The sequence below is a fragment of the Pteropus medius genome, unplaced genomic scaffold (assembly GCF_902729225.1).
Source record: "Pteropus medius unplaced genomic scaffold, Ma_sr-lr_union100, whole genome shotgun sequence".
NCBI lineage: Eukaryota > Metazoa > Chordata > Mammalia > Chiroptera > Pteropodidae > Pteropus > Pteropus medius.
This window is the reverse complement of record NW_024355990.1, coordinates 12,275,395-12,295,763: the sequence shown is the minus strand read 5'-3', so window position 1 is coordinate 12,295,763 and position 20,369 is coordinate 12,275,395. Positions and strand designations below refer to the sequence as shown.

Genomic DNA, 20,369 nt, shown 5'->3' with positions numbered 1-20,369 from the left:
GGCCCCACCCCAGAGTTTTTGATTCAGCAGGTCTGGGGTGAGGCCTGAGAACTTGTATTCTTAGCAAGTTCCCAGGTGATGCTGATGCTTCTGGTCCTGGGATCACACTCTATTAGCAAGAATGAGAGAGTGTTCTCAATTTAAATAAAGTCAAGGGAATCACAACTACAAGAAGAAACCAGAGATGTGGAGTCAAAATGCTGACTGGGCCCTTGGAAGCCTAGTGCTTCATAGGGCAAGCTATAAGCTCATTGGCCTGATGGAGGCCAGACTGAATGACGAAGATCGTGGGGTCAGTCTGAGGTAGCGGTGTTACAAGGACCTTTGCGTGAATCTCTGCTCAGCCCCACTGCCAGCCATGTGACCTTGGTCAAGTTGCTTAACTTCTCTGAGCTTCAGTTTGCTCATCTGCAAAATGGGATAACAACACAGCATGAGCCAACGTTTCTGTCGTGCTTAGAATGCATGCACGTCAAGCTGAATGCTGGTGAGTAGTAACTGAGCAGGCACGCAGCAGCAAGAGGCTGAGCAGAGATTAGATCTAAGCTCTAAGGCCCTCTTGCCCACCTCAGGGTCCCCTGCAAAGAGCTTCTGGGAGGAATAAATGCTTGGTTTGTAAAACATTGACTCAAGACTGGATACACGGTGAGCACTCAACCAAACTTACGGTGGTTGTTACTACTGGTGCCTGAACATGCACCTATATGCGTCCTTGTAGGCTGTGCTCAAGGACACCTAGTGTCTTGACTGTTGAATGAATTCACAGAATGTCAAACTCCAAGATCATCCCCATACAGGGAGGCGCCTCTATGTAACGTTATATGTTAATCTTTTAATGAGAAAAGTTTGTGAACATGCATTACTTAGAAAAACTACCGGCTCGTGAAGGACATATAGTTGCTTATAAAGCCAGGCCCTTTGGCCTTCGTTTTGGATCCCAGCCTCATCTCCTGTGGAGCCACCCTATGGAATAGAAGGGGAAGAAGCCGCAGCCCTGCCTGGGATCCAGGTGATCACAGGACACGGTGGGACCAGGAGGAACAGAGGCTGCACGCTGGCGCCATCTTGTGGCCAAAATGAGCCAGCGTCCTGCCACCCAGTCTAAAAAGCACGACTATTACATTCCCCAGGCCATGTGGCAGTGGTAGGTGACATTCCTCTATAATCACAAGTAGGTTAGAAATGAGCTGGGATCCTGAGAGACTGTTTTTTAAGGAGGGTGATCTAGGTAGATGCAGCAAATTTGTCCATAAACATCCAACCGCCAAAGAATCGAGGGAGGGAGAGGCTGAGAGGGTTTCTCACAGAGGGAGTGCTGTCTCTCTGAAAAATGTGGATGTTGAGATAGCTTCCTGTTTCTTCCTTTAACCTTTATTGCAAGAGAGAGAATAAACTGAGATGCTTTACTAGGAACTGAGATGGGAAACCGAACTATTTCCTTAGGAAAAACGCTGAAGGCGGCCCTTTGGATTGTAAAAGCAAAGGCAAAATCTGAGAGGTATGTGGGGTTATTTTTTGTTATTTTTTGCTTTTTTTTTTCTTTTTAACTGTGAAGCTGTTCTCTTTTGGGGCCTGAATGTTAGATTAATAAATATTTGAATATAGTTACAAATTAGCTTTTAAAAATTGATTAGATACCACTAGATGCTTATTATTTTTAAATAGTTCTACTTGTATAATCTTTCTGTGAACATAACCATTAGAGTGTGTGTCCAGGGTCAGAGGTGACCGCTGCTGGGTCCAGCCCCAGTGGTGGTATTGGGGACTTATCAGACGAGTTTTGAGGCTTGAATCTGGCCTTCCTTTCCCCCGACCTCTGCACAGCTTCTCCAGCTGTGATGAGGCCAACCAGCCAGGGGCAGGTTCTGTCAATAACAGAGAACAGTCTCAGTTCCTCTGTTGGCCTCAGAGGCCAACAGAGTCAAGGCCCCAGTAACTTCGCAGGGCCCCATGCTACTCCTGGCTTCTGAGCCACTTCCGTATGTTCCAGTCAGAAAGAGAAGGCGAGTTAGTCCACCCCGGTGTGGAGTCCTGGGCCTCCTCAGGCTGAAGCGCAAAGCTGTCCAGCTCCCGCCAGCTCCTGAGTTTTCACCCACACTCAGGCTACGCTTCCCTTGGCTCAAAGTCTCCTATTCGCCCTGGGGAACCTGTGTTGCCGGAGAGACATTTGCCCACATTCCTCATCTCTTCACAGACCCTCCCTCCATTTCCTCAGCCTGACTGGAGGCTGGCCTGCCTCTGAGGATGCCTCTTTACGGTCCTCCTGAGTGGGGACGTCCCTATCTCTGGGCTGGGCGGGCACCAGGTACTGGCTGGCTCCTCATGGCTTTGGAGTTCTGGAAGCAAACCCACACTATGAAACTACGTGTGCCGCTCCTCCCTGAGACCTACACCAACTCCCCACCTCCAGGCCATTGCCCCACCTGGGACTCGTGGAGGACTTGGCTCTGCCTTCCTATCCACCTCCTACCCTCTGACTTCTGCTGTCACCCTGGGCAACCCCAGTGTCCACTAGAAGGACCAGCTATACCTGAGCCGTCCACTCACTTCCTCAACTACAAAAGTCTACCTCCACTCCATCACCCACGCCGCAGCCACATCTTAGTCACCATGTAATACAGGGACACTTGCATAACTTTCACCTCCAGAATCTCCTCCATCTACAGCCCTGTCTTCCTCCTTCGGTCTGGACCCCAAGGTCAACCACTTTCCCCTCAACTGCCCCAGTGCTCTCTCTTTGCACCCGCTGTGTCCACTCAGTACCCCGGACTCCAATAGGCTAGGCTTCCTCTGCCGGCTGCAGCCCTACTGAGGGCAGTTGATGTATGAGTGACATACAGCTGAGGAGGGGAGATCTGCCCAGCAGAACCAGAGAGACACTCCAACTTGGAGACTTGGGGGAGGATAGTGGAGGTTGGGAGTAACCTGTGGGAACTGGAATTAACTAGAAGTTGGTTCATAGAACATTTGACCCTTCCTCTCCCTGATGCAGAAGAACAGACAGTAGTAGTCAATCTCCAGGTCGATAATCAGATTTTTCTCCAAATATATTTAAGAACCCCAGAGCTAAGACCTCTGGCACTTAAGGTTTCCCCATATGATTGCCTATGCAGGTGACTAGGGCTCACCTGCTGACAAGCTCTCCTCACCAATACAGGGCCTCGATCAGCTTTTTATTGCCTCTTTTTTAAGGATGTAGAACCCATTGAGCAACACCAGACATTTGGGAAAATCTGCAAGTTCGAAAAGAGACATCAAGATAAACAAAAATGACCCCAAAGATATAGAGATCAAATCTAATTAGTACCTTCAAACACTAATTTCCCATGAGAAAGGGACAGGGATCAAAAGCTCTTGGAAACTAAAAAGAATTGCTGAAACTAAGAAAAACGTCATGGAAAATTTGCAAAATAAAGCCAGGAAAATTTCCAGTAGGAACAAAAATCAACAAATGGAATATAAGAAAAGATAAATGACATAGATGATCAAGCCCAGAGCTCCAACATTCTGCTTAGAAGTTCCAGAAAATAAAAACATAGAAAACAAAGGGTAGACAATTATTTTAAAATTACACAAGCAAATTTTTCACAGCAGAGGGACACAGCCTTTGGGTTGAAGGGTTCTCCCGGCATCCAACATAATGAGTGAAGACCCTCATCTAGACACGCCGCTGGGAACCAGTGTGACGAGGCCATCCCAAAGGTTTCCGCGGATCACAGTCTCCTGGGTATGAGTGTGGGTGCTGGGGTCCCTGACCGAGGGTTTGGTCACATTTCTTCAGGGGTCCAGGAGCTAAAGAAACCAGATGAGCTCTTGCCCTATCCTTGCTGCAGTGGGAGAAGCCACCCTGCTAGAGAATTGAATGAGTAGCTATTTCTCAGTCTCAGGGACTGGCGTGTGGCAACCAGAATCTTAAAGAAGTATGTACAATATTATTCAAATTTAGATTTTAAAACCCACGTGCATTTATTTTTAATAGGTAAAAGACATACCACAGCATTAACGGGTGATTATCTCATGGACTTCCTTTCTATGAGCACTGTGGCCTGGATCAACAGTTCTCACACTTTGGGGTGTGTCGAATCGCCTAGAAGTTAACGAATGCAGAGCCCCAGGTTTGGTAAAGCAGGGTAGGGCCTGGGTCTGTGTGTGTTTACCAAGTTCCCCAGACCATGATTCAGATATGATCGAAATCGGAAAAGCCCTGGCCTAGCTCAAAGTGTTAAGAGGGGATTAAGATATGCAAATTGCTAGTTATAAAAACAGTCATGAGGATGTAAAGTACAGCGTAAGGAATACAGTCAATCGTATTGCTAATAAATATGCGTGACATCAGGCGGGTACTAGAATTATTGGGGGACCACTTCGTAAGTTACATAAGTGTATATAAATGTCTAATCACTATGTTGTATACCTGAACCTAATATAATATTGTATATAAACTGTAATCGGAAAATAAAAAAATTATTTAAAAAAATACATAAATAGCAAAAGAAATATAAACGAAGGACAACGCTGGGCTTTGTCACCCTGGTCACAGCAAATCCCATCTCAGAGGGCTTCCTTTTCAATGGACAATTTCTGCGCTCTCTGCCCGGCCTCCCGCCCGCTGTAACGGCCACTCAGCCACCTAATATGACAAAACACGGCTCGCGTGTTGAAATGGGAAGAGCGGCTCTGCCAAGCAATAGCTGTGGTTTTACGTTTTTTTTTCTTTTTCATCATTGCCTTTTTTTATCTCATGGTTTCTTTAGCACGAGAGGAAGAAGGAGACTTCTGAGAATGGAGGTCAGACCCTCGGCTCCACACTTCCTGGGGCCTGGTGTAAATTATCCCCCTCCTGGCCCTCAGGGCGCCCTCCACTCTCCCTAAAATTGTTCTAAGAAAACTGGTTGCTGATGAGAGGAAATCCTCCCATCCTACCCTCCACCCGCTCCCTGCAAACTTGGACATCCCAAGGCCCAGGAAAAGACCAGCCCAAATCCAGCAGACAATGACGCTGAGGGAAGGCAGCGAGGCGGGGTGCTACTGCCCTGCCCCTTCCCACCTTCCTCATCGGGTTCAGTCCACATCTCATCAGCTGTCACCCCAGCAAGGCTCAGTTATGGTCCAGGTAACTATCAGGGCCAAACAGAGTATTCAACAAGGTGGGGTGAAGGACAGAACAGCAGGTAGAGCATCCCTCTTGGCCCCTTGGGTCATCTGAGAGCATGAACACATTAGCTGGCTCAGGTACAAACGGTTCAGCATTGACCTTCACCTTTCAGAGGCAGTGTAATAGCCCTTCCCCTTGACACTTTTTACCTAATGCGTTAGTCAGAATGGGCTCAACCAGGTGGCGGTCATTAACCCAGACATTTTAGTGGCCTAACACACAGGTTTATTTATTTATTTATTTTTACTGAGGAGAAGGCTGTTCTGAGACAGGTGATTTTTCGGGGTGGCTGCCTTCCATGCAGTAACTCCATGATTCAGGTCGCTTCTTTTTTGTTCCATCTCAATATGTGGCCTCCATCAAGGCCCATCATCCTGTCAGAGGAAGGGAAAGCTAGAAACTGTGCTTTGGCTCAGAAGTGACATGTTACTTCCATTAGTCACATGCCCCAAGCTAACTTCAAGGGAGGCTGGGAATGTTATCTTCTTGGATATCTGGAAAGAGGAAAATAAGATTTGATGAAAAGATAGCATTACCTCTGCCACTCCAAACATCCTGCTTTCCTTCCTTTAAAAACAATTAAAGGCAATAACTGGAGGTAAGTGTATATCCCTTCTTGGAGAATATCCTATTAGGAATATGAAAGCCCCCTGAATGGTATTATAGTAAATATGGAATCTGTATTTAAGCCAGCATTTCCCAAATTTATTTGATCATTGAGCTCTTTTTCCTAAGTTTAATATCCCTTGGAACTAGTATTCTGAGGTGTGAACTTTGGCAAATTGTCCTAAATGAGTCAACTGTAGCCCTTGGTTCTCTCACCTTATACCAGCCACCCCTTAGTGCCTGTGTGTCAGGAACATGAGACACCCCTGGCAGACGCCTGGAGAACTGACACCCTATCCCCACCCCATCCCCACCCCATCATCAACTTACCTGGCGCCTCCTCACTTCCTGTGATTCACACCCACTCAGGAAGCCCTCTTCCAGGAACTTATCACAGGAAGAGGGGGCCTCAGTCACAGATGCTTATTTGGAAGGGACACGAGTCCAACCGCTAACTCGAAAAATAATCTCTTCTTAGTCAGTTCCGGATGAGGCCCCCAGAGACCCAGCACTCGCCTGCGGAGCTTCCTTTGGCCACTGGGCAGCTCGAGCTGTTAGGCAGCGCTCATTCCTGGGGCTAGATCTGCCGTCCTGGACCCTGCTCCCTCTATTCCAGCTTAAACCCTCTGGAGAGAGACAGAAAGCCAGTTCCTCACCACATGACAGATGTCTGAGGATGCAATAACTCTGTCTGGTTTCTTCAAATGTCTGTGACAGTTTCCAGGCCCCTCATGGCCCTGCCCTCCAACGTCGGCCTCATCATTAATATGTCAGGATTTCCTGTCATCCTTGGGGTTCGGACTCAGCATTCCAGTTTCTGGACATCTTCTGGAATCCTGATTGGGTCATGAGTCATGCTGGTGATGTCACTCTTTCCAGCTTTGTGTTGCCTGCAGGCAAACTCCATGAGCACTTCTGTGGCTTCGTGCAAATCACTGAGCAGGCTTGGGAAGGGGAAGGGGGATTTGGAGAGGCAGAGGAAGGAGAGGGAGGGTAAGAGCACTTAGTGGTTTCACCTGCCAACCCTCTCAGTGGCCAGATTTACTCAGTGACCATCCTCTTGGCCAGGCCCCTCCCCGTTTCCGGAAACTGGTCCCTCCAACCCCAGCCATCTTCCAATATGGTTTCCCAGGAGCCGCCTTGTTCTTACCAGCCCTGCTCCTCTGCCCACAGCTGACTGGTCCAGACACAGGCTCATGAGCTGAATCTTGGCCTTGCCGAAGGGTGTGGTCAGTCTCTCACTAAAGTGAAAGATGTTAAATGTTTCCGATCTTGAGGGAAACACTCCTCTGCAGGGAGAGAGGAATAAGGCCGACGAGCTATCATGGCACAGGATGCCCCGGCTCAGTGCATGGCCCACAGGGAGGGCAGGCAAGTGGGGCTGTTACGTTGGCTGTTGTCACGATCTCCTGGAGTTAAGGCATAGGCTTAGCACAAATGCTCCAAATGAGACAAACATAGAAAAGAGTACAAAAAGGTACGTTCGCTGATGGAACATGGTTGTGTATACGTGCTGCGTAGATTTAACAAAATGCATCAGACACTAAGGAAAAAACATCTTTGTGGCCCAAAGCTGATCAGCATGGAAGCGGCAAACCCTGCCTCAGTGCCCCAGAACTTTCGTTCCCAGCTGTGCCAGCGTCTCAACTACCTGCTGGCCACCTCTCTGTTCTCGGAAGCAGCTAAGGCTGCTACCAGCTGCTTCCCTCCCTGGCCTGGTTCAAGACGTAGACGCAGCCCTGGCTTACTAGCGCTGCGGGGAATCCAGGAGCTGTCTCTGCTGTTGCATCAGGTGACAAGAAGCGAGCAGGTGCCAACAGTGTCCCGCAGTGCCTTGTGCTCCCTTGGATTTAGCTGTGTCCAAGACCCAGTGCTGCAGAGGAAGGGTAAGTCTGTGGTTCTCGGGCACACTCCTAGTGACCACTAGGTGGGTGGGGGGATGGGATGGTGGTGGGCCCATTGGCACAGGAGAAAGCGGAGCCTCCTGCTTTGACCAGAAGGGATGGGGCAGGGGAAGGAGGAAGTACGATGGCAGGATCCTAAAACCCAACGAGCCTGGCCGCGGAGCTCATTCCTTGGTGTGTGGGAGGACGTACTGTGTGCTTCTGACACGCTCAGGTCCTTCTTGGCTTTCCCAGCACTGTGTTGGCCAGGTTACCTCTGTGGTTTTCTTCCCTCCTAGATTTCTTGGTCCAGCATCCTATTCTGTACACATGCCTCAAACTCTGCTGGAGCCTCATTCTCACCATGAGGCATGTCTGTCCCAATTTGACAACCGTCCTGAAATTCAGCCCAAATCAATACCTTGGGGGGACTTCTCAGAGTGTTTCGAAGAACCTCTTCCCACAAACAGCCACCAGGTAGGATGTCCCAGACCCCTGTTCCCTGAAGTGGACACCAGCAGGCAACCACAGCCCCCAACCCGTCTACCCACCAGCTGAGCCAGCTGCTCACCCTCACCACCCAGACCCCTACCCAGGAAGGCAGCTAAGAAGACCCCTGGGCTGAGAGTGGTGGGCAAGTCTTTAAGAAGATGAAGCTGGCTTCCAAATCTAAAACTACCTTTATTTGGGGTTGGCTCAACATAAGACGCCATCATCAATCAGTGGAATTATAAAACTGTACAGGAGGTACAAAAATAGGCCATTTAACTTATATAATTACCCTCACATCATCGAGCTTTAAAAATACACATAAAAATTGTACAATCTGGCAATTTATAAAATATAAAGCTAAAAAGAGGATTTTAGGTTCCACAAAGAGGACTGTATCACGCAATTAACACATACACATTAAACAATTAACCATCCAGAGAAGACGCAATGGCACAGAATATTTAAAAAAAAAAAAAAATCACCTAAAAATTAACATTTACCACGACCAAATTATTCACCCTTTACTGCTAAAACTCCTGTAAGGCATCCATCCCATGGAAGAATACAGTAAAACTTTTCCTTTTCCAGTTTTAAAATGGCCAGGGGTGTTGTCCAAAACAAATCTGATGTGCTTTAAGCAAGTGCATTTGTAACTGGATATACTTCAGAGTAAAAATTAAATAAATATAAATAGGTTAAATAAATAGGTTACTGCAAAAAGAACACTACATAAAGTCTGCATCTGAGAATGCCACAGAGTTGACTGGTAATGCTTTCTAGGTAAGTGGGGGCTCCCCCATCACAGCTTTCGGGATACTGAAAAGGAATACTGTACCCACCAAACACAGAGCACAGGGTGAGGTGAGGGGTGGGGACTTTGGCCGGAGTCATTGATTAAGGCTGCTCCAGTGGGAGGCTCGTTGATGATGGTTCTTTGTGGTTTTCCAGTGAATACAGAAAAGATTTGTGCTGCTACGAAAATCAGAACTGGCGTTACTCATGAGAAATCACTGTTTCATTAAGAAAATACAGGAAGAGTAGACACTTGGGTTTAAAAGATAACGGTCTGACCTTGGAAGGCAGAATTTTGGCTTATCTATACAGGACACCTGATGACCTCTGAAAGGCCGAGGCAGGGTCATACTCAACTAAAAGGACCTCTCCACAATGGCGAAGGACCGGCCAAGGAAAAGAAACGCTGGGAAATACGAAGAAAAGGGATTTCAGAAACGAGCAGAGAGGAAGCTAAAGAGAATGTCAAGGGGCTCTTTACAGGTGCACTGTGCTCTCTCTTCCAGCTCCTCCGGGCACAGAAGGCTGCGGAAGCAGAAGCGGCCCACCTCCTGCCAGGATCTCAAGGCTGAGGATCCAGTGAACAGAGATGTGGAATGGGGACAGTCTTGGGAAATCCAAAGCTGGCCAGAGTCTAAATTCTGAAAAGACAGTGGTAAGAGGATAAAGCCCTATGACCAAATGCCTCCCACGTCTGCAAGAGAGGTCAGATCAGCAACCAACTCATCTCTTTTACTACAGTGAGAAAGAACTGCAAAGATACATGAGTCACGTTCACAGAAAACTTTACCAAAAGGATCAGGGTTGTCTTCGATAAGGGCCTTTCTTGTAGAGTTGGTGGGAAGAAAATACTTTGCTGGACCCACTAACCTGTGGATCTTCCAATGTAATATATGTAACAGGTCAGAGTGATGTCTCACTGGAAAGAACCTGTGACGATTACTGCACTGAGCCTGATGGGCGAAGGGAGGACACCTTTGCGCCGAGTTTATACATCAGCAACTAGATGGTTAGGGACTTATCAAGCGACACCAACGATTCCCAAAAGTGCAAATGCTCTGATGTCTAGTGACATGTGGCACTCTTTCTAAACTAGAAGGTAAAAAGACTCAAGAAGCAACAAGAGAAATTCTGTTGGGTGTGCCAAAGTCAGATTCAATACAAGGTTCAACACAAGATTTAAATAAATTATAGCCTCCTTGGGATTCCTGAGATAAGACTAAATTCTATTGTAAAAACAAAGTGTACTTCTAAGTTAAACAGCCTTCCAGGAATTATATACTAAAGATCAAATAGCTCAGCTGCAACAGGATGCACAAGGCTACAGAACCCTGTTCTAGCAAAAGATAGATGCCTTCCACTGCCTGAGTACAGTAGGAAACTCAAGTTCTAGAGACGAGAATGAGGACACCTGGGGTGTTTTCATACCAAGTGCCCACACAAGACCTCTTCAAGCCACTTGAAGGACTGACAAGTGACTGGGTTCCTAAAGGTGACAAAGAGATGGACAGAAAGCAACCTAATCAGATGTGATGGGTCCTGGGACACAGGTGGCTTTAAGACAGAAGAGGTGTAAACACCAAAAGCACGCCCTTCTCCACCCCCTGGGCTTTCACTAGTATTTATTGTCTCCCTCGCTAGAGGTGCTTATGAAGGCAGAAGCTTTGCCTGTCTAGTCTACCTCTAGCACCCAGCATCCCACCTAGCTCCTATGGTAAGTGCTCAGGTACAATATGATGAATAAATGAGTATGAGAAAGTCAGATGGTTAGAAACAAATATACTAGTTGGAAAAGGCATTTAAAAAAAAAGTTGTCCAGGTACATTGGGCCAAAACACAGAGATGACAGCTACATCTGGGCAGCTACAAATGATCTGGCTACTCCCCAAAGGGGAATATTCAGCAGTGACAACGAGGCAGTAGCCCTGGCAGCACGGAAAGCTGACCGTCCCGTGAAGTCACTCATGGCACCTTCTCTACCTCTGACTGTCCCTCGGGCTATTCTCACTCAGGCACGGTGGCAAAGTGACCCGCAGAGCCACATGGAGAACGGGGCTGGCACGGGCCAATCAGGGCGAGGAGGAGAACCCATCTGGCCGTGTTCCTGAGAAATGGACAGCGTGGTACAGGACGCCACGAGGCCAACCAAGGATGCCGAGGCTCCAAGGTCCAAATGAGGTAACTGATGAGGTTTAAAGATGTAGGATAACATTAGTTGAAGGAAAAAAGTGACTTCAGGCATTATGAAAGGAAGAGAACTGAATTCTACGAAGGCAGAACAAGAGCTTTTGAGAAACGGCCCTCGTATACACACACCACCAGAAAACCCCTCACACGAAGAAACAGTGATTTCTCTGTCAGTTTCTAAATTCGACAGTAATATTCTTACTCCCGAGTGGAGTCTCAGCTCACCAAGGCTGACCCGCAATGAGCCGCTCGCCCGGCTGGAGAAAGTACACAGAAGCTGTTTCCTTCCATTACCCTGATTGCATTTAACCCCTAAGGCTCTCGGTATAAAAAGAACAGAGGAATTTTTGGTTGAAACTAAAGTTAAAATTGTATTTTAGGAAAAAAATAACATGGTATTGATATAATTTAGAGAATATTACTTAGAAGTTGTTTAACACATGTGTATAGCGTTGCTATAACGTTTTAGTCTTCAGGATGAGAGAATGTTCTAAATACGAACACTCTACCTGGAGGGGATGGGGGTTTGGTACCACACACAAGAGAAGATGGATTACATATCTCGCATTTCTTCTTCATGAGTAAGCTTCCAGTTAAATTTAGCTTACTTGTGCTAATATAGCATTCTACAGTATGATCAAAATATAAAGTTATTAAAATCTGCCAGGAGAAACAAAATCCTGCCCACAAAGTATGTGGTGACCTGGCCTTGGCTCCCAAGCCCCTGGCCTGTCCTGCTGGCCCCAGGGACAGAGGAGCCTCATCGCCTACCCGCTGGGCCAAGGCTCTCCCGCGGTGGCCCTCGTGTCCCATTGGCCTGCTCCCGCTCCCATCCGGCAGGCCTGTCCTTGCCTGGGTCTTAGTTGCTCCCCTCGATGGCCAGAGAGTGGATCACTTCTTGCCCCCAAACACTCCTAAACATCCCAAATGGGTCAGGGCACAAAGCCACCAAAGCCACTGTCCAGGCCACCGGTGCCCTGGGCCGCGGTTGCCTCAGAACAGAGTGGCCTCTTCGTTTCCGAGAGCCGCAGCCACGGCCTCACCTTCCAGCGTGCAAGGCTGATCCGTCCTAACTGCCCCCGCGTGCTCGAGGCTGTCACTGCCCCTGAGGAGACGCAGGTTACAGTGATCTGGACATTTGGGTGCTCTTGCGATCGGTGATTAGTGATCTCCGATCCCTAGGGACGACACCTTCAGAACGCCCTCCTCCTCCTTGGCACTGCTCACCTCTTGAGCCCTATTTCTTGCAGAGGCTGCACTTAGTGCACCTCAGCCTGCAAGTCGAGGGAGAGGTGCTCCTGGTCCCAACATGCTGGCAAACTTAGGATTTCTTCCATTCTTTCCCTTAAAGGCCTTTGGGCTGATATCAAACAGGAAGTTTAAAGAGAAATGTAAGCCCGAAGCAAGTTTATCCACGAGGAGGCAGAGAATGCTCCTCTCGCTACCTCTGGGATGGGCCCCTCTTCGCGGACGTTCCCTGATGGTAAAGCTTTCGTGGCCGACGATCGTGCCAGCTTCCTGCAGGTCAGGAGAGATGACCTCTCCCGCTCCCCGGGCTCAGCACCCTCCTCTGCTGGCTGCAGAGCAGGCAGCTCAAGGCACTGGGTTTGGGAGCCTGGTCTTCCTGCGAGGCGGGGAGGTGTCAGGCTCTGGCTTGTAGAGACCAGGCCCTCAGTCACAGCTGGAGCCACCAGAATGGAGGCTGCCATGGCTCAGAGGGCGTCTGGAGTCACTGGGGGCTGAGGCTCCGGGGGCGGGTGGAAGTAGTAGGGTTGGAAGAGCCTCTCGTGGCTGCACAGCTCCATGGCCCGGTAGGTGTGTGAGAGCAGATGGGGGAAGCGGGATGTGAAGTAGCGCACGAAGTCATCGGGGAGGGAGCCCAGGGTCTCCCGTACCTCTGCGGGGAGCTCCCGGTAGTGGTGCTTCTGCAAACAAGGCAGACACAGACACACAGGACTGTCAGTTAGAGAGCCCACGAAACGCTGGAAAAGATCCTTTTATTATTCAAGGAAGACAGAATGTTAGTTGGTTCTCTGTAAAGAAAAGGGAAAAGGTTTAAGTGTCCAACAATCCATCCTGCTCACCTTGCCTGCTTCCCCTCGCTCAGCAGGAGGCCTCAGAGCTGGGCAAGGCCCAGCATGGGGACAGCAGGGAGGAGCTGCCCTGCTCCAGTGGCTGGTCAGGCCTCCTGGGGCAGTTGGGACCTAGTGAGATTCCTGGCAGCCTCAAGTGGAATAAAGTCGCCTAGAACTGAAGTGTCTGTCCCAATGGGCTTGGAAGACTTGTCTGGGCCTGGGCTCAGTGACAGCACAGGCCAAGAGCACCTCAGATGCCTCCAGAGAACAAGTTGGGGACCCTGCCTTGAGGCCCTGGAGACTAGGCCCCATGTGGGAAGGTGCCCATAGGGGCCCATTGGAGAGAGTTTATACGGTGCTGTATCAGGCAGGTAGAGGGCACCACACAAGTCAGCAGAGACCATAAAGGACGCCGGCATCAGAGAGTCTGCTTCCCAGCTAATGCCCCACCTCGATGTCCCTGAAGAGAGAACCCGTGTAAGGGAAGAAACAGTCCCTGCTTTGTCAAGTCGGCGAAGGCCTCCCAGCCTCTGCGAGGTCAGCACGCCGGGATGGATGAAGGGACCGTAGAGAACGGATGCGAGGAGGATGGCTGTGCTGCAGCCGCCCGGCCCTGCCCGGGTTCCCACCCCTCACCTTATTTCTCATGGCTCGGAGGAGATCTCTGACAGAGCCGCCTTTATAGGTTCTGAATTTACGCAGATCTGAGGGGAAAAAAGGAATGCGGTGTAACAGGCACATTTCAAAAGAAAACAATTGCTGGGGCTCCTGGGGATTAAGCGATCGACTGAAATGCATTGTAACTCCGCACTCAGAGTTGGCGGGAGCATGTCCCCCAGGTCGAACCCCAGGGCAGTGTTAGTTGGCGTCCTGCTGCCTGATCGCACCCATGACCGGAAATAACCACCTAGAGCATGCGCTTACCACTGACCTGTCTCTCTAAGAGACAAAAATTAAACACACATTGGTGTAATGGTCTGATCGGTACCCGACCCACAGAGGACACACCCACAGAGAGCCTCAACCCCATCAGTGGTATCTGGAGCCTGAACAGCCTGGAGCTGCCATTTCCACATTTGTTTCTTAGAAATAGCTGCAACTTTTGAGACGTTTCTGCCAACATTTACTCCCAGGGACTTCTGTGCGGTCACCTGTCTGGAGAGGGACGGTGATGTTCTCCCTCCAGTCCATCTTCACCACGGCTCTCCCGCCTCTCTCCAGCTGCTTCACGATCGGGCCATCCAGGGATTCCTTCTCTATGCGGTCACTCACGTCCTGTGAGGAAAACAAGGGCCACGGATGACGGTCAGCGTGGAGTGACACTGAGAACCGAAGGACTGATCCGAAGCGACGGCAGAGTGGCCGCTGCTCCAGGAGTCCAGGCCTGGGCTGCGGTCTGTGAGCACCGTGCCTTCCCCCACCAATCTCTTACCTTTTCCCCTAGGAGCAGCTGTGTCTGTTGCTGGCTAGGGAGCAGCCCACGGACCATCCTCCACAACAGACAGGTGTCACAAACGCTCACTCGCCTCACCCGCATCTCACATGGGCGCACGCACACACCCCATGCCACACAGAGCCATGTGTGCAATCTGTTTCAGTCAGCGAACAACAACAAAAACTCAATTTTGATTTGCATCCTATGCCTTCCGTCTACCCACTGAAACAGGATGTGTTCAAATCCATAACCGGTGGAAGGTCATCAGTCCTCATTTGAACGTTGGAAAAGACAGATGAAGCCAAGCCTTTCAGACGAGGAAACCCGGTGACAAAGGTACGGGTTCCAGAGGCTCCCGTTCTGGATTCAAACCCAGACCACATTTGTGGGACGCACCCCAAGCGATGGCCTCTCTGAGCCCCCACCAGGAACACAGGCCCATCGACAGCTGAAGACATGGAGTGATGAGCCCCACACACGTTAACACCGAGCAGCCACATGTGGCCCATCGTCTCTTCTTTCTTGGTGAAGATGAAGCCTGACTGGCTGACCCTCTAAGTCTTGAAGGGACTAGATTGTCAACCCAGGGACACACAGTTCTGAGCTGCAAAGCCAGTACAAGCTGGTCAATACAGATGGAAGCCAGGCGTGTTCACAGACACAGGAGTTGAAACCATGACAAGTCTAAATCCTAACCCGTGGTAGGTGAAGGTCCCTTTGTGTGAGCTTTATTCCTGTTCTACATCTTGTCATCGTCAAAGTGACCTGGCTAGTTTTCAGAAGTCCCTTAGTGGCCTCAGACCTCAGAATTTTAATGTGATGTCCTGTAGAACACACTGATCAGTCCTGATGTTACACATACCCATGGCCACCATGGAAAATAGCATTAAACCTTCCCTTCCCAATCCATCTAAAGAGTCACGAAGCATTTGTCATGTGACAGGCAGTATCTCAGGCCATGGGGACACAGAAATGAACCCAGAAATCAAATGCTCCTGTCCCCAAGGAACTTACATTCTGGGGGCTTCACTATGGCCCAGCTCCTAATCAAGACTCCAGGACAGTGTGACGCTCACTTCTAAATACAAGCTCCACTCTGGCCCAGACCCAGGAGGAAAAGAACTGCCCCATTTGCCTGCCTTTCAGAGCCAGTGTGCCAGGTGGGCTGCGTTTGAGTGAGTTAAGCTGAACTCATACCGGCAAAGACTCTGAGAAACACATCACCTTTCCCCAAAGTCACGTGGCAGTATCACGAAGCCTTAAAGCAGACAAACTGCAAAAGGAGTTCATATCCACTGATCCCATAATTTAACCTCTCAGAATCTACTTTAAGCAAAAAGAGATCTGAGCAAAGATTGAGTACGAGATGATGGAAAAAAATCCAGTATAAGAAAATGTTTAAATTTATGAAATTTGAATGAAATTATGATGCCTGAGTTTTGCTTCAAAATAATCTGGAGTGGAGAGGGTGGAGAGAGAGCAGAGGCTGAGTTAATAATTACTGAAGCTGGCTGATGGCTACATGGGAGTGCGTTACAGTATTCCCTCTACTTTTGTGTATATTTGAAAGTTCTCGTAACATAAAGTTTTTAAATTATGGCACATCCAAACGATAGATTGCTATAATCATTAACATTTTAGAACTTTGACATGGAAAAATATCGAAAATATTATACACATGTAATATTTAAAATATTAAAGTTAAAAAAAGCAAAATACAAAATTGTCTCTACAGTTTGATCCTAATCACACTTATTTTATGAAGAAAATCTATTAAAACGCCAGCCTTGACTACCTCTTGGTTACGGGATTATGGATCATTCGTTTTATTCTTTATCCTTTGCCATCTTTTCAAAATCTGGAAAAAGTGAGAGATTTTTGCTAAAACAAACGTGTCTACCTGAAAGAACTGGAGCTGCTTCTCGAGGCTCCAGAAGAACGGGTGTTTAAGCACGTGCTTCGCCGAGGGGCGCTTCTGAGGGTCCATCGCGATCATCTTCTCGATCAATTCCCTGGCGATGACATCTTCTGCAGAGGAGGACACAAACACGTAGCTCATCACCACCAACCCGGTGCCAGCATGAAATACCCCAGCCTCAACTGTCTGCACGCCCTTTGACTCAAGATCCCACCGACAGGAATTCATTCCAGTAACGTAATTAAGAGCTTGCACAAAACTTCAGCTAACGAGGAAAGTCCTCACCACGCATCTTGTGAAAACGGGAGATTAGATACACTCGGTGTCAGAGGCTCGAGTAACATCGCTGTGCCTCCACCTGCTGAACTGTGGCCATTAAAATGATGCCCTGGCTGAATATGAATTGATGTAGAGAGACAGTCAAGGTGAATGAAGTTAAAAAACGAGCATGTTGCGAAATAGTGTGTACTATTAATACATACTATTTAACACCATGTTAAATAAAAATATGTACACGTCTATATGAATGACTGGAATAATATACACAAAGGCATTAATAGCAGTCATTCACCACTGTATAATGGAATTATAGTCTTACACTGTTTTTTTTTTTTTTCTTACAAGGAATAAGGAAAACTAATCCATAAGCGAAACAAAAAGTTAGTTTTAATTTTTTAAAAAGGAAGCATTAGGGTATCCTGAGGCCAGCGATAATGCAGGAAACTGAAGTCAGGAAGAAAGACTTGTTGCACCGGTGCCTGGAGAGAGAGGACCAAGCTTGTCTGTCCCCAGTCTGGCCTGCACCCATTGACTGTGGGTACAAGTGTGAGAGTCCAGTTTATGGAGCACGGACTATGTGCCTTCCTGAATGTTAGTGCAGGAAGGGACCTCAGATTATTTAACCCTCAAAGTCACAAGCTGGAAAACAGAGGTCCCCAAAAGGGGCCTTGCCCAGGTCACACGGGTCATTGGGTGACCTGAAGGAACTGCAGAGCTTCTTGGCTTAGAGGGAGGTGCGCCAAGGATAACCCCTCCCAGCCCTCCACCAGCTTTGGAATGGAGTCATCAGTGCGGAGAGGCCCACAGGTGAGCGGCTGGGAAGCAGTGCCCCAGGAGCAAGCAGCTGGCACCATCCCAGCCTGCAGGGGCCATGAGGCAGATGAGGAGCGGCTCCTGACGCCCCCAGCCCCTGCTGCCCCCTCACCGTGCTTCTCAGAGTGTAAGCAGTCGAGGCTGTAGGCGCCCAGGAGGATGTTTGCTTGCCGCTGCAGGGACTTGCCAAAAGGGTGGCTGCCCTCAGACACCACATAGTAAAAGACGCAGCCCGCAGAGAAGATGTCCACTGTGCAGGTCTGAAAAGAAAGGCGGGGTGTGAGAGGCCTTCCGGATGATCTTCCTCACTCAGCAGTGGACAGGACTGTCACTGCTATGTCCTCCACGTGGCAGGTGTTCTGGGAGAACTGGCTGACTTGTGGGACCTGCTCAGAGCTGTGCTGGGCACCCTGCAGGTGCCGCACATGTGACCGTGGACCCTGGAGCCGACAGCCTGGAATGCTGGCTCTGCCGGCGGCCAGCTGGAAGCCTTTGCCTGCCCTGTGCCTCGGTGTCCTCCAACGTAACAGGAAACGACGGTATGCTCCTCGTGGGGTTGTTGTGAAGACTAAGTGAACTAATATGTGAAAGCAGTTACCTAAATAGTGCTTGGCCCATAGGAAACTCTCTCCTACCCATTAGTTTTTCTACCCAGCCAGCAGGTAACTCCTCAGAGGTAGGAATTTCTGAGTTTGCTTCCCAGTTGTACCCCCGGGGTCTAGGATGATACCAGAATACGATGGGTCTTAAAACTTTGTTAATAAATGAATAAAATAATTTTTAATTCAAAACAGCCTCACGAAGAATTACATGACAAGTTTCCAGGGAGGTCATTTTTCATGTTATCTTACATCTCTCACTTATCCCATGAAACCATTCCTTGTCTACAGATGGGCTTCTCTTCAGGGAAATGGGTGATTTCTGGCCTGTGCTACTTAGGATGTAACACTGGGTGGCTCCCGAGCATGGCCGGGTCCCTATCGCTAGGCTCTACCACTCACATTCTCCACGAGGCACTTATCACCTTCCACACTGGAGAAAACACGTCTGTAACAGCATTGTACTATTGTTCACCCTCAGAACAGCCCCACAGGTGAGCAGAGCAAAGGTCACCATCCCCAGATGAAGACATGGACAGAAAGGTTGAATGACAAGCCCAGGATCACTGCTTCATAGTGACAAGAAGGACAAGACCCAGGTCTCAAATCCCCAAGCCCGATCATCTTCATTCTACCTCATCAGAATTCTCCTTAGGTGGGTGGGTGACAAATTCGGAACAGGAAGAAGTCTGTCACGGCTGAAGCTCTTACCCGTCACTTCACCTACTTGCTATATCGTTAACGCTCCCTGTTTTCCACGGTGCTGGATGTCCCCAGCATACTTTACACTGGGGCTGGGGGGCTCCTGTCCTGCCCTGCATGCTTGGGTCCCTTTGCTCCCGCCAGCTCACCTCTATGCTCAGTTACAGTCTTTCCCAAAATTATCATTGCCAGTTGTTCTTGCAATTTAAATATTTCATAAGCTGATAAAATACGAGCGTCACCAAGCTGAATCTTTGGAAAGACGCACTATAAAGGAGTGGCTACAAAAACCGCTATAGAATTAGATGTGAGAGACTCAGCTGTAAAGGACTGAGACATGAATAGTTAGAAGCTGGGCTTCTGCTCTTAGGAAGTGTTTGAAATGTCTATGTCTCAATCCAAAAGGCACAGAAGTGGCAGGTGAGCGCACTTTATGCGAGAGAGGAAATGAACAACTCCATTTAGTTGGACCCAAATTTGAAGACCATGGCCTACATGAAGGATTTCTATTACTTAACAAATCATAGGACTTGCTTTACGTTAAAATGAAATGTTCAAGGTGCGTATGCATATTCTTATGACTCTTCATCATAACTGACTTTTTTGATTAACTGACCAGGTGCTGGTCCCCAGTGACCGCATAAGAGGGCTCTAATGCATCCAATCTATTTTAGGCTGGCTGATCCCATCCGGGTCTGGGCAGGAAAGTGGGAAGTAATCCTCTGACTTCTTGTGCTAGAAAGCAAGGTGCTGAAATACGAATGGGATCTTAGCAAAAGGATGCAGAAGCCAGACTGAAGGATTCCTGTTGGCCCAATCTGGAATACTTTGAGTTAACAAAAGGAGAAACAAAAGGGAAAAAAAAAGAAAAAAAGGAAAAAGAGAGAAAGGGGATAAAAGCTAAGCGATTCTTTACAGAAAAATGTCAGCTAAAGATATGGAAGAATTTCCACTGAATTAAGTGATTAAGGCAAGGACTGTGAATGGATGCCGAAGCATCGGGTGAAGGACTATTGTTCAACGGGATATTCACACTGTGCCAAAGCATCACCCCACGGAGTACTAACAACAAAAGGGGAAATGCACTTTTATGGTGCAGAGATAAATAGTGACCACCTGCACCAGGTGAGCCAAGTTGGCATCACTAGTAGGGGTACAATAATAACAGCACAACCTGCCATCTCATGCCTCCTGATACTGTGTCCTGTGACTGTTCTTGCCAAAAACATTTAACTTGAATCTAATCAGCCTTTAGACCTACTTCTCGTTCACAGGAATAAAAGGAATAGAGAGCCAAGTTAAACTCCATCACGAGGAAACGAGGCATTCTATAGACAAGCGCCTGCACTGTTCAAAAAAGTCACTATCATGGAACAAAAAAAGGTGGGAGGACTGTAATAGATTAAAGGAGAGAGAATCAAATGCAATGCAAG

General features: G+C 48.4%; 1 protein-coding gene across 6 annotated transcripts in view; it reads right to left on the bottom strand.

Moving 5' to 3' along the window:
- Window positions 1-8,305: 8,305 nt before the first annotated feature.
- The window catches only part of ERN1 (endoplasmic reticulum to nucleus signaling 1), an 86,135-nt gene continuing 74,071 nt past the window's right edge, over window positions 8,306-20,369 (bottom strand). For 5 of the 6 annotated variants that reach the window (XM_039859418.1, XM_039859423.1, XM_039859421.1 and 2 more), the window contains 5 exons: window positions 17,748-17,895; window positions 16,526-16,653; window positions 14,342-14,465; window positions 13,827-13,894; window positions 8,306-13,040 (listed from right to left, as the gene is read on the bottom strand). In XM_039859418.1, coding sequence (XP_039715352.1) covers window positions 12,828-13,040; window positions 13,827-13,894; window positions 14,342-14,465; window positions 16,526-16,653; window positions 17,748-17,895 — 681 coding nt within the window. In that variant the 3' untranslated portion in view covers window positions 8,306-12,827. The remainder of the gene's footprint in view (window positions 13,041-13,826; window positions 13,895-14,341; window positions 14,466-16,525; window positions 16,654-17,747; window positions 17,896-20,369) is intronic. The other variant, XM_039859419.1, reaches the window with a different exon arrangement.